The sequence below is a fragment of the Galleria mellonella genome, unplaced genomic scaffold (genome assembly GCF_026898425.1).
Source record: "Galleria mellonella isolate WM207_F2 unplaced genomic scaffold, CSIRO_AGI_GalMel_v1 utg270, whole genome shotgun sequence".
Lineage (NCBI taxonomy): Eukaryota > Metazoa > Arthropoda > Insecta > Lepidoptera > Pyralidae > Galleria > Galleria mellonella.
Window position 1 is genome coordinate 464,820 of NW_026442062.1, and position 13,405 is coordinate 478,224.

The 13,405-nt window shown below is 37.7% G+C and overlaps 1 protein-coding gene across 1 annotated transcript; it reads left to right on the forward strand.

Moving 5' to 3' along the window:
- The first annotated feature begins 305 nt into the window (after positions 1-305).
- LOC113514884 (exocyst complex component 7) lies at positions 306-12,884 on the forward strand. Its single transcript, XM_026898976.3, has 17 exons — positions 306-562; positions 1,462-1,627; positions 2,143-2,270; positions 2,856-2,930; positions 3,516-3,633; positions 4,582-4,799; positions 5,031-5,095; positions 5,171-5,271; positions 5,614-5,804; positions 6,479-6,652; positions 8,012-8,150; positions 8,661-8,750; positions 9,610-9,716; positions 10,190-10,296; positions 10,732-10,825; positions 10,913-11,107; positions 11,578-12,884. The coding sequence occupies exons 1-17, from the start codon at positions 515-517 to the stop codon at positions 11,617-11,619; spliced, it is 2,058 nt and encodes a 685-aa protein (XP_026754777.1). The 5' UTR covers positions 306-514; the 3' UTR covers positions 11,620-12,884.
- Positions 12,885-13,405: the final 521 nt, after the last annotated feature.

Sequence of the window (13,405 nt, forward strand, 5' to 3'; positions counted from 1 at the left end):
ACACGATCAATTGATCAATCATTTAAATATAAGAAAAAGAAAATAAAGTAGTTATTCTCTATTCTATATATCTGAGGATATATTACAATTTTAGATTTCATCGTTTGTGAATGAAAGGTAATAGAGAAACGACACAACATTCGGTTTTTGTATCATTTGAAATTGGTTATCGAGCATAAGACCGAAAGGGATTAACAAGTTTGTTCTTCATTTAAAGACTGTTTCTGAAAGCGTTTTGTAAAAAAAGTGCAGTCAGTAGTCTACTGTCAACGTCAACTTGTCATATATCAAAATGATTATGTCAATGTCAAGTACTGTAGTAAGTAGGTGGATCCAAACTGGATAAACAAAAATAAAATAAATGGAAATTAGTTATTTTTTATAAAAAAAAATATTTTATATTTTTCAAGCCGTGGATTAGTTGTATACTTTTTTATATTTTCGGGACAATATCTCGTTTAACTTAAAACCCTGTCATCACAGGAGTGATATAATTTGTAATAGATCCAGAAACATGATTGCTATTGAAAAGAAATTCGAAATAGAGATGAAATTAAAAAAGGTAACATTTTTTTCTTATAGACAGAGAAAGTTGTGCTTATATTATGTCTATTGTTTGAAGCAATTGTTTTATGTAATTTTAACCCTTCTACCACTAAGTTTTAAATGGTGTTAATTAATTAAATTTTCATAATCATATTAATGAATACTTCAATCGTATAATAGAGGGGGAAGGGATTGTTGGTAATGGGGATTAGCAACCCCATTGCTAGCAATAAACCCTATCAGGTCAACCTCCTCGCGGTTCCCCCTGGAAACCATCGTGGTTTATTGTTGAATCTGTCACGATGGGCTAACTAACCTGCTTCACCCTCATCTATCATCCCTCACTGGTGCCCCGCTAGCGTATACCAACAGCGCAGGTAGGGCTACCATTCCATTATCATCCATTAAAAAAAATTGTATAATAGACATATTTAAGTATTGAAGTAAATTTTCAATTTGATAGAGACTAAACACTAGAATTATATATTTTTATTAGATTTTTGTTTTTATAAATGACTCTTGCGGAGCAATTAATTTTGGTATTTTACTCCAAATAGCTTTGTGTAGACTATATTCTTGATCTCACTCACTATCATCATCATCATATCGACCTTTAACTGTCCACTGCTAAACATAAGCCTCCTTGGGAGGGTTTTGCTACTAGTTGCCAAGCTTGGCAAGTGGATTGGCAATAGCAGTTAGGCTTAGGAAATATTTTAAGAGTGAATACTGCTGCCCAATCCTCACCTTCCCTTAGTCACCTCTTACAACACCCATGGGAAAGAAAGGGGTGGCCTATTCTATGCCAAGACTTAATTATATGACATATATTAATTGTCATGTATGTGTATATACTTATTGTAGATAAATTTTAGCATAAATTTTTAGCACTTACTTATTAGTCATATTCTGCAGGAGATGAGTAATATCCAGGAGCTAAAAGCAGCTGCCAGCCGTAGTTCGTCACTGGCAAATGATGTGTGTAACGTGTTGGGTGCCTGCGAGCAAAGGCTGCAACAGCTGGAGACCGCTGTGCTACCTCTGTACGGGGATACAGCAAGGTTGCAGCATATACATCAAAGTAGGTTTTAATTTTGTACAATAAGTAATTCAGTTAAGAAAAGTATCGTTGAAATTAGTTGCTAAAGATGCAACATACATATACATACCTCCTATTTTCATGTTTATTTATTTAAAGATATCCAACAAAGTATATATTTTTTATGTCTACTTAAAGTATGAGTTGCTGTCTTTAGTTAACTAAAATATTTGACACAGATCCATTTGAAATTATAATGATATGTCATGTTTTTTCCTTTAACCCTTAAAAGCCTGATTTTTTAAATCAAATTAAACAAAATATAAATGTAGGGTACACTGTGTACTGTGTTTACTAATGGGGAAAAATAGTAAAAAAAATCTTAACAATATTTTTATATATTTATTTTGAAAAAAAATTTTGGTATTATTTTTGATACTTTAGGCACTACGGTAATCAAAATATTTAAATTTATTTAACAATGAAACAATGCAAACTCCGGTATCAAATTTGAAACTTAAGGTATTTAAGGGTTAAATATCATTTTGTATGCATAGATATGGAACGAACAGCAAAGGCCTTGGACCATGTAATCAGCTACTATATGGTGTCAAGGGAGTTAGCTGACCTCATACAAGGTGGACCCCACACAACTAGTATTGAAGCATTGAACATTTATTTGGAAGTATGTACTCATTTTGTAGCCATTATATTTATTACAATTTATTTTATTGTTTTGGATTAGGTATTCAAAAGTGATTTTTATTTATTGTAGAGACTTAATTAATAGAATAACAGTAAATTAATGTAATGTCAAAATTGAAATGAAATTAATTACATTTATGAACTATTTTTTATTTTTTTTATACAACTTAGAATGGCAAACAAGCTGACGACCTGATGGAAAGTGTTAACCGTCGCCTATAGACCATAGACATAACAGAGTATACTGTTTCGCCCATGATACCCCCATGCGTTGCCATTCCTGAGGACTCAGGTGTTATTCCTCTGTACCCAGTAAATTCACACCATATCCCACCTTTCAAACCGAAACACAGCCATGCAAACACAACTGCTTCACGGTTGAAACACGAATGGGACATAGGTACCCAAGCAATCGACTTTTGTACAAACTCTCCCTAATTTTAAATTAAATTTTAAAATAGACTGCTGTGCAAAAAATAATTTAGTTTATGTTGTATAATTATACAATTAATGTTTAATTTATTATACAATTTAAATGAATTCAAGTATTTATTAATTGTTTTAGGCTTTGGATAAATTGGCAGAGGCACAAAATTACTTCAACAAAAACAATCCTCAGAGTGTGGAGCTTGAAAATATTGTAAGTAACTGTTGCATCTGGGGGGGAAAGGGATTGTTAGTAATGGAGATTGAGAATCCCATCGCTAGCAATATACCCAACCAGGTAGACCTCCTCGCAGTCCTCCCTGGAAACTATCATGATGAATTCATCAGGAATTCATGGGCTAACTGGCCTGTTTTCATTCTCATCTATCACCCTTCACTGGTGCTCCGCCAGCGTATCCCGTTAGCGCAGGCGGGGTTACCATTCCATTTTCTACCAATAAAAAAAAAATTGTTGCATCTGAGGATTACTGCTTTTTGTAATTGGCTGTTGTCTGCAGCAAAAAAAAAAAATGTTTATTTCCATGTTGATTCTTTATTTATTTATACCACAGTGGTGGCAATCAAGCATACATGAGGAGCCTGTCTGATGGTAAATTTGTCATAATTGAATCCATTATTGTCGAAATATCGTCATAGTCGTAGAATACTGACGGATCTTTATATGTAATATTTGTTAGATCCGTCAGTATTCTACGACTGTGACGATATTTCTTTGTTACTGATATCAACTTTGTTGCTATTTTATAGTCATTTCAACAATATGAAGTTTCAATTTCAGAATCAATTATATAACATTGGAGTTACCAAGTTAGAGAATGCTTTCGAGGAGCTCCTCAGTCGTCACACGAGACCTCTGGCGCCGACAACGCTGATGGACATGATAGCTCTGGAGGAAGGTACGTGTTTATCTGCGTTTATAAAATATATACAGAAATATCGTCACAGTCGTAGAATACTGACGGATCTGACAAATATTACATATATAGATCCGTCAGTATTCTACGACTGTGACGATATGTGGTATTTTCGATTAAAAGAATAAGATTATGCTTTTTTGTATCATTTTAATTTGGTTGTCGACAATATTGTATGTAAAAAATGGCGGAAATAAAAATCTTATACTATTCTACATGTCGTGTCTTTTCTGATTAATTAGATTTGTCCGATTAAAAAAAAATATAATTTTTAATTAGATTTTTTTTGTTTAGGAAAAAATTATGGATTTCAAAATTTTATATGGATATTTTTGGATTTTGTAAAAAACAGCAGTATCTAAATTTTATATTATTTTGATACTATGTTATTTGTAATAAATTAGGATGTTCAATTTAAGAACAATGCATTTTTTCATTTTGTGTAAAATGGCGGAAGGCAAAATGGTTTTTACGGTGCCGAATTATTTGTAATAGCGAGTTAAAAATTGTTACTTTTGTGTAAACATGACTACTGTTTGAGAATGTCGAGTTCAAAACGTATCTTAGGGTTATTTTAAAATTGCGGATCAAATTTGCTTCTTTTTTTAAGTATTTGTTTAGACAGCTATCCCCATTATGAGATTTGATATTTAAACAAAAAGATAAGGTAACAGGAGCTTTACTTTTAGAAAGTTTGTATATTAATAAAGTCCATATTATCATATGATACTATGCAATGAATGTAAAAATGGAATTGACTTTCTACTATGCAAACCGATGTCATTTCTGTTAAAAATATTAGTAATTTTTAGTGAAGAAACGATTTTTTGTAAACTAAAGAAAATAATTTTAAGTGACGGTCGATAGGTGGAGACTGTGTACATGTCTATTTTGATCGTACTTTACGTTTAACGCATGGTGGTGGTGCAGACTCGAGCGCGGACAGCGTGAGCGTGGGCGCGAGCGGCAGCGGCGTGGGCGCGGAGGCGGCGCGCGAGTGGCTGGCGGCGGCCGCGAGCTGGCTCGGCGCCGCCGGCCGGCCGCCCGCCGCCGCGCTGCTGCGCCTGCGCGCGCCCGCCGCCCGCGCCTCGCTGCAGGCCTTCAAGGACTACCTGCGCTCGCGCTCCATGGCCGCCTCGCCGCTCATGGTAATCTTTCAATATTTATCCTCTATACGAACGCTTGCAAAGGCGCAATCTTATTCACACTATACAGTGATAGTGCCGGGCACTTGTACCAAAATGGCGGATATCAAAATATTTTGGTATCGCGATATGACGTTTATTGAATTATTATTTTTCTTTCCTAACTTGTTTATTTATTGTTTATGTAACCTTCGAATTTACAAATATATAAATATTATCCGGTATTATTAACAGAGAGCTAAGAACATGCTTCATCGCTCAGACAGCGCCACAAAGAAAACGAGCAAAATTCAGAAAGTGTAAGTAAATCGTCTCTTACAACATTATAGAAAATACAATAAACATATCTAAAAAAGACAAATCGTTATATCCAGTCTGGAGAAGCGCGCCAACAAGATAATGATGAAGGCATCCCAGACGCTGGAGCAGTCCACTGGACTGGCGATTGGCTCGAGGCGCTCTATGAACGATTCTTGTAAGTATTTTGTGTCCACAACCTTCCATTGGAGTATTTCATATTTCCAGTTATTATTTCAAATTTTATTATATAAAAAATCACTTATTTTTAATTTAAATTCAATTCAAAATAGTTCAAAGAATTTTAATAACATTTTGTAAGTATGTATTGTTAGTTTGAGTTTAAGAGATGTACTAGATTTTATTCCGATAAGAAAAAATAGACTAAGTGGGTCACATTGCAACATTTGCAAAATCAGTTGGTAAATGAGTTGTTCCCAAATATGACCCGATCGAAAATTGAAATTGTCGCTTGCTGTTATGAACGTGTGTACATGTATATGATATTATTATTGTGCAGACACGGAGGAGAGTAACGAGACGCTGGACGAGTACGAGGCGGAGGTGGCGGGCACGGTGGCGGCGGCGCTGGTGCGGCTGGCTCGCCACGAACAGCGCCAGCTGCTGGGGCTCGTGCCGCTGCAGCGCCTGCCCGCGCTGCTCTCGCAGGTCCTCAAGGACTGCTTCCAGATTCTCGCCAACGATGTCGACGTATGTATTTGTAAGGGTTATCTCACGGCTTCAACACATAGGTTAATTTCCTAAAAATGCAGTTAAATGATGCTACTAATAAAATGTGATTTGTTTATCAGTTATCGATTTACAGAATGATTTTTTTAAGTAAAATATACAGCCTGTCATGTAAGAGCGTAGTCGGCTTAATTTGTAAAAAAGTTTATATAAAATAAAATAAAAAATATATAGAGTCATTGTTCTGATCCAAGCGAAGATGCAATAATATTAGTAACACATTTAGTCACTATTGGCGTCGATAATTGCTTAGCATCTCCTAGGCATATTTTGGAAATGAAATGAAATGAAATTTCATTGGACCAAGTTTATAGCGTATTCGTGTGGTAAATATTATAGGTAAAGAGAGTTTTTTTTTTTAATGAGTGAAGATGAAATTGTAGCCCTGCCTGTGCTATCGGTATACGCTGGCGGGGCACCAGTGAGGGATAATTGGTGAGGATGAAAAAGCAGGTCAGTTAGCCCATCGTGACGAATTCCACGATAAATTTGTCATGATGGTTATCGGGGGGAACCGCGTGGAGTTCAACCTGATAAAGTATATTGATAGCAATGGGGACTGCCCTCCTTCTTTCCCCTTGTGAGCATATGTTCGGCAAGCGAGTAGAGCGTGGCGTTGTGGTGTGGGTGTGCAGCGTGCGCTGGGCCGCGTGCGGCGCGGCGCGGCTCGCGGCGGCGGCGGCGGCGGCGGCGGCGCGGGCTGGGCGCTGCTGGCGCGGCTGCGGCGCCTGCAGCCCGACCTCGAGCGCGCGCTCGCGCCCGCCTCGCCCGCGCCCTACGCCGCGCTGCTCGCCTCCTGCCAGGCGCAGGTGCAGTACACTGCCTCCGTACAAACGCTTCCACAAAAACGGCCCAACTTTTTCATACAATTTTGCATGATAAATAGTCACGAGTGAATCTTTTGTAACGTCTATATTTATTTTATCTTATAAATTTTAAATCTTTTCAGTGCGTAAATGCTCATTTTATTTATCAAATGATACGTCAAGATACATTGAATGCGTAAGTATATAGAACACTGATAAAAAGAACGAGTCAGTTAATTTGACAATTAGCTGTTAAAAAGTTGGTCCGTTTTTGAGTCTTGTTCCTCTATCTGTTCAAAATGAGTCTTTTTATATATACATTAATATTTTTTTCTCAAACATGCTTGGAAATGTGAGCATTATTTTGACAACCTTCTTCGAGATAAATCGAACTTGCGGTACTGGTCGAGCAGCGGCCGGCAATAGTTGTATGAAAATCCATATCTGTCGTGTTTAGCGGCCAGATAAATTACTATGTAAAATCATATTTGTCATGTAATTTAAAAATGGAACGATCTTCTACTCCGCAACATGGCGATCAAAGAGGTAACTTATCAAAGGTTTAATTTAAATTTCGAACTGCCTTGCACATAGAAAGCTGTTTAGTGAAAAAAAAAAATTTTGGCGCGTAAAAATTTATTGTTATTAGTTGTTCGTCAACTTCGTCATTGGTTTTAAATACTTTTGTATTTAACAAAATGAGTTCAAGTGAAGACAATGAGTGTAATGAAATTATTTTAACGCCACCTGAAATTCAAGAGGCAGCAAGAGCCGTAGTAGAAAACTTGTTGCTGCCAAAATCTAAAGAAAAATATTTGAAAATCTATGAAAATTTTGTTCAATGGAAGAATGAAAGAAAATCGAAATCCTTATCCGAAAATGTTTTTTTGGCTTATTTCGGCGAACTCGCCAAGAAAGTGAAGCCTACAACGCTTTGGGTCATCTATTCAATGCTAAAATGCACAATTTTAATGATACATAACGTGAATTTGAATAATTTCCGCGCATTATTTGAGAAAAGTACTATACAAGCCTTGGCCGCAACTAGGCATTGATGGACTCACGTATGTGTGCCTCGGGTTCCCCTCGGTCCACATTCAGACGTTCGTCCATCAATGCCTCTCTTGCCGGCCGCTGCAGTAATGTACTATTTGTTTTTTATAAAAAATAAAATAAAAAAAATGAATTTGTAATAAAATATATATTACATCAAATCAATAATGTCAACAGACGACATTTCTACTTGCAATTAATATAATTAATAAATAATAATATAAAACAATAAGAACCAGCATATTTTACAACCACTATGTATGTAATATAAGAGGGTAGTAGTGTAGTGAGGCATACGTGCGCCCGCAGTGCCTGCGGTCGCTGGAGGAGTGGGTGGAGGGCGTGCGGGCGTGCGGCGCGGCGGGCGCGGTGGACGGCACCGTGCACCAGCTCGCCGCCGCCGCGCTCGCGCACCTGCACGCGCTCGCGGCGCACAAGCACACCATAGGTACAACACACACCACTGCTCTCTACTACTACTGTGTCCAAGCAATACAGTTTGACAGCCCTAGCAATATGCCCTATAAGCTCAACCACCACGTAGTTCCCCCTGGAAACCATCGTAAAGAATTCTTGTAAGATTCGTTACGATGGGCTAACTGACCTGTTCTTTCTCATCTATCATCCTTCACTGATGCCCCGCTGGTTTATACCGATAGCACGGGTGGGGTCACTATTCCATTATCACCCATAAAAAACACACCAATGTGCCATGAACGTTACTGTGTATTCTGTGATATCCATGGTATTATTAATTTCTATAAGCGACCGTTACTACTTTCCATTAGGTGGACTTTCAATTTCTTTGCCTGTTTCATAAAAAAACTGAATAGTGTAAGTCGTATATTAAATTATTTTCCATTAGTTTAAATATTGAATCAATTTGTATTTTATAAAAAAAGACAATATTGTATGTTACTATCACCACATTGTGAGCAACTTTGCCATTGGTTCGCAGGCCCGGCGCTGGCGACGGACCCGGCATACAACCGCGGGGGGGCGCTGCAGGCGCGGGATCCACACGCCGCAATGCTCGCGCTCTACATGCGTGAGTACTGCCATCCTAACTACCTAACTATCTAACTACCATTCTAATTTTCATCACTAGAAAAATGTAATGAGTAACTCGAGCGAGATATGTTTTTTGTAATAATTATAATTTGATGCCTGTATAACAGCACAATCCTTTTTAATGCTTTATTTAATTGCTTGATGAAAATGGCGATTGAATTTCTAATTTTCTTAATAATTCTTTTTATTTATTTATTTTTTACTTCCCGAATATGAATAAATTTTATCTCAAATAATTTGCATTGGCTAGTTGAAAAATTTGGGATCATTTTTATTTTCTCAAAAAATGGCGGATTTCAAAACGATTCTTTTTCTCAATAGCGCTCATTATTATAGACAGAGGAGAAAGTTTAGATTGTTTCGGTTTAATTTTGGCGAGTTAACCTGTAACGAATTTTGAATATTTTTAGACTTGTAAAATAATGGCGGTAGTCAAAATGGATTCCGCCATTTTTATTTTTTTCGGTTATGGACAGTTATTACTAGTATAGTGTTATATTATGCCTGTGTATTTTCACATGACAATACTTATGTATGATGTTAGCAATAAAAATAATGTTTTTTGATATCGATGTTGGATTCAAGAGTTATCCTACTGTTTGTTTGTTTGTTTGTTGATTATTATTATACTTTAATTGCTTTCTATTTGTATACAATTATTATTTTCTTTTGTTTGTTTTGTTTTTGATTTCTTTTGTTCTTGTCTTGTGCGCTACTGTGTGGGCCGCATGCTTTTTCGGTTATTTCTTTCTTTCTTCTTCTTGCTTTTTTATCTTAAATGAAATCACATATTGTAATATGAATGAATAGTTTGTGAAACTTATGTTTTTTTTTAGGTAAAGTCCTGGCTCAGCTAAATCTAGCGCTGCGCAACAAGAGCGAGCAGTATCCAGATGCTTTGAAAGCCATATTCCTGTTGAACAACACACTGTATTTATTGCAGGTATTTATTTTTATTTTTTTATTATTATTATTGTCACAAAATATTTTTTAAATTAATTTAGTTATTTTAACTTTCTGATCTTTTCTGTGGTTATATGAGGTGTGTAGAGGGAGGTTAGAGATGACATCTGCACACTGCAGCTGTAAATATCGTAAAATTATATTGCTAAGTACCCATGACATTTTGTGAACAGACCCTTACCAACAAATAGTATTTATTATTTTTATATAAATAAGTAAATAATAAATAACCACGAACACTCAGGTTATGGAATGAGCTTCCTGCCAAGGTTTTCCCAAAAGACTACAGCTTGGGGTTCTTCAAAAGGGGGTAAAGAGGTTTCTTCAGGGTCGGCAACGCGCGCGTAATACCTCTGGTATTGCAGGCGTTCATAGGCTACGGTAACCGCTTACCATCAGGTGGGCCGTATGCTTGTTTGCCACCTTAGTGGTAAAAAAAAAGAATGATTTCAGGGTCTCCAACGTGACGGCCTGTTGGACGTGCTCATGCTGGCGGAGCCCGAGTGCGAGGCCAACTACCGCGACATGATACAGGAGTACAAGAACGCTTACTTGCAGAGGTGGTGTTTTTGATATAGTTACATGTATATAGGTCATATTCTATAGCTTCAAACTGAACATTTTTCTACATTATTTAACTGCGTAGAAACATTACATCTTTTATTGAAAGTATCGTGGGAAGTGCTCTGAAGAATTGTTTGATTTGATACCAGCTGCTAAATTTTACCATCGTACAACCCGCCATAAACTAAAGTCCTGTTAGGATTCCCCATAAAACAAAAATAAAAGGGTTGCCAAATTCGGAGATTTTAATTCACTAGTATTTTATTTAATCAAAAAAAAAAATATATGTCACGCTATGTGTTCGCCGATTTTACCTTCCGCCGTTGTAAATTTACTTGATTGCCCCCCTTAGACCCTCATTACTGACAATCTCTTTCCCCCATTTGTAATATTATCAAGGATAATAGTGTAATTAATTATATATTTTCCAGTTGGAATAAACTGCTTCAGCACACAGTATTGGACGAGCCGCTGCCGGCGAAACTGAGGGACAAGGATCGTCAGATGCTGAAGGACAAGTTCGCGGTACGTACCCCATTATAATTACTAACTATAATACCTTTATAATTTGCGAGCAAAGATATTTATTTGTTCGTTGAATACGCGTGGTAGGCATTCAACCGCGAGTGGGAGGAGGCGTGCCGCTCGCAGCGCGGCTACAGCGTGCCGGACGCGGAACTACGCGAGGCGTTGAAGCGCGACAACAAGCAGGCGCTGCTGCCGCCCTACACCGCCTTCTGGGACGCCTGCGCACCGCTGCCCTTCTCCAAGAACCCCGACAAGTACCTCAAGTACAGCCCCGTGCAGGTACATGTTTATTTATCTATTCTTTATTGACCACAATACAAAAAATGTCCGATACCATCACCAGAGGGAGACTTTGTACAAAAGTCGATTGCTTGGGCACCTCTGTCCCATTCGTGTTTCAACCGTGAAGCAGTTGTGTTTGAATGGCTGTGTTTCGGTTTGAAGGGTGGGATATGGCGTGAATTTACTGGGTACAGAGGAATAACGCCTGAGTCCTCAGGAATGGCAACGCATGGGGGGTATCATGGGCGAAACAGTATACTCTGTTATGTCCATGGTACTGCTCATGTCTATAGGCGACGGTTTCTACTTTCCATCAGGTGGGCCGTCAGCTTGTTTGCCATACCATTAACATTTTCTTGCAAATCAATATTCATTAATTCTCTTACGACAGCCACGGGAAAGGAAACGGTGGCCCATTCTATGCTGGAACCATACGGAATGATTTATGCATTTGTCTTACATTCCAGATCGCCACGCAGCTGGACGGGTACTTCGACGAAGCTGCCTAGTAGTTGATATATTATTATACATCATTATAGATCAGCAGTCGTCATCGTCAAGTCATTTATCAACTGGTCAATACACGATAAATGGAATCCCAAATCCTATTTTGCAACTCTAAAGATCAGTTGAGTTCGCCAATGGACAAGTTGGGTTGGTAGTTGATGGGCAAATAAAGTGCAGACTCTGTTTTATTAAAAAGTGCAGAATAACTCTTGTAAAAATATTTAAAATTACTTATAATAATTGTTTATTGTAATTTTTTTATTGTACATACTTTACATTGGACATTTAGAAGATTTAACAGACAGTGGCGCACTTATCCCATAGAGGGGATCTCTTAGAGTCAAACTTCAACAAGCTGAAAGAAAACTATAGAATGTTTGAGTGATTGCTATGGGAAGTGGAAACGAGTTGAAACTGCATCTTGTACTCTTTGGAGCCACTGGTTTTTTTTTAATGATAGTGGAATGGTAATCCCGCCTGCGCTTACGCAAAAGGCAAGTCAGTTAGCCCATCGTGATGAGTACACTTGGAATTTAGCACGATGGTTTCCAGTGGGGACCACGGGGAGGTCGACCTGTTATGGTATATTTTTAGCAATGCGACTGATAATTCGCATTACTACCAATCCCTTCCCCCCTTGGAGCCAGTGGTCTTACCAGTTTTATTTGGTAGGTAGTTACTGAAAAAACTAGTTTTTACGCGCGACTTTGTTCGTGTAACCGGTACAGAAAAAAAATCATATCCCTCTTGTTTATAAGTGGTTTATCGCGCGGTTTCACATTGTTACACTTTTCCATTACATCTTATATCGGTAATTTATATATATTAGCATATAGGGGATATTATGGGCGAAACAGTATACTCTGGTACATAGTACTGTTCATGTCTATAAGCGAAGGTTACCACTTTCCATCAGGTGGGTCGTCAGCTTATTTGCCATTTTAAGTTGCATAAAAATAATCTCCTATCCTACCCCCAACGATGAACTAATCCACCATTTGTTCCCCAACCTATACATCCTACTCATATCCTATGTAACTCGATAACTGCGAGCATATCTCATTAGAGCATCCATTTTCGTCATCGGGAAACTCCAATAATTAAAAAAAAAAGCCTGCATATAACTATTACTAAAATATTATAAAAGCATGAGGGGTACCATGGGCGTTCTCTGTTATGTCTATGGTACTGCTCATGTCTATAGGCGACGGTTACCACTTTCCATCAGGTGGGCCGTCAGCTTGTTTGACATTCCAAATTGCATATAAAATAAAAATCGGTAAAAAAACTTTTAAGTTAAACGGTTTTATTTTATGTGCACTGAAAACTACAAAATAAATAAATAGTTACTTACCTATCAACCTACGTAGGTGATCTCGGTCATTAATATCTCTGATGGTAGTGGTTGTCATAACATGAACCATGTCAGCGGCCGAAAGGCAGTTCATGAGAGAACACTAACACCAGGGTTTGCTTGGTAGGTAAACTAAGCAGCCCGCACTATAACAAGTAGGTATTTTGACCTTCTAGTTCAGAAATATTTTAGTACTAGGCAGAATAGCTTTTAGGCATATTAGACTAAAATAAAAACGTGGGGCCCATTAACTATTTCTGTATTACTTTCTACTATACTAAGTGTGGATTGCATCGACTTATTATAATCGTCATCATCATCATCCTAGCGGTTTATCCCGGTCGCATCCGAAACCTCATAGCTCCGGAGTCCAGGGTCCGCTGAATCGACTTACTATAATCGTAACTGGAGGTTTTGACCATCAATAACCAGCC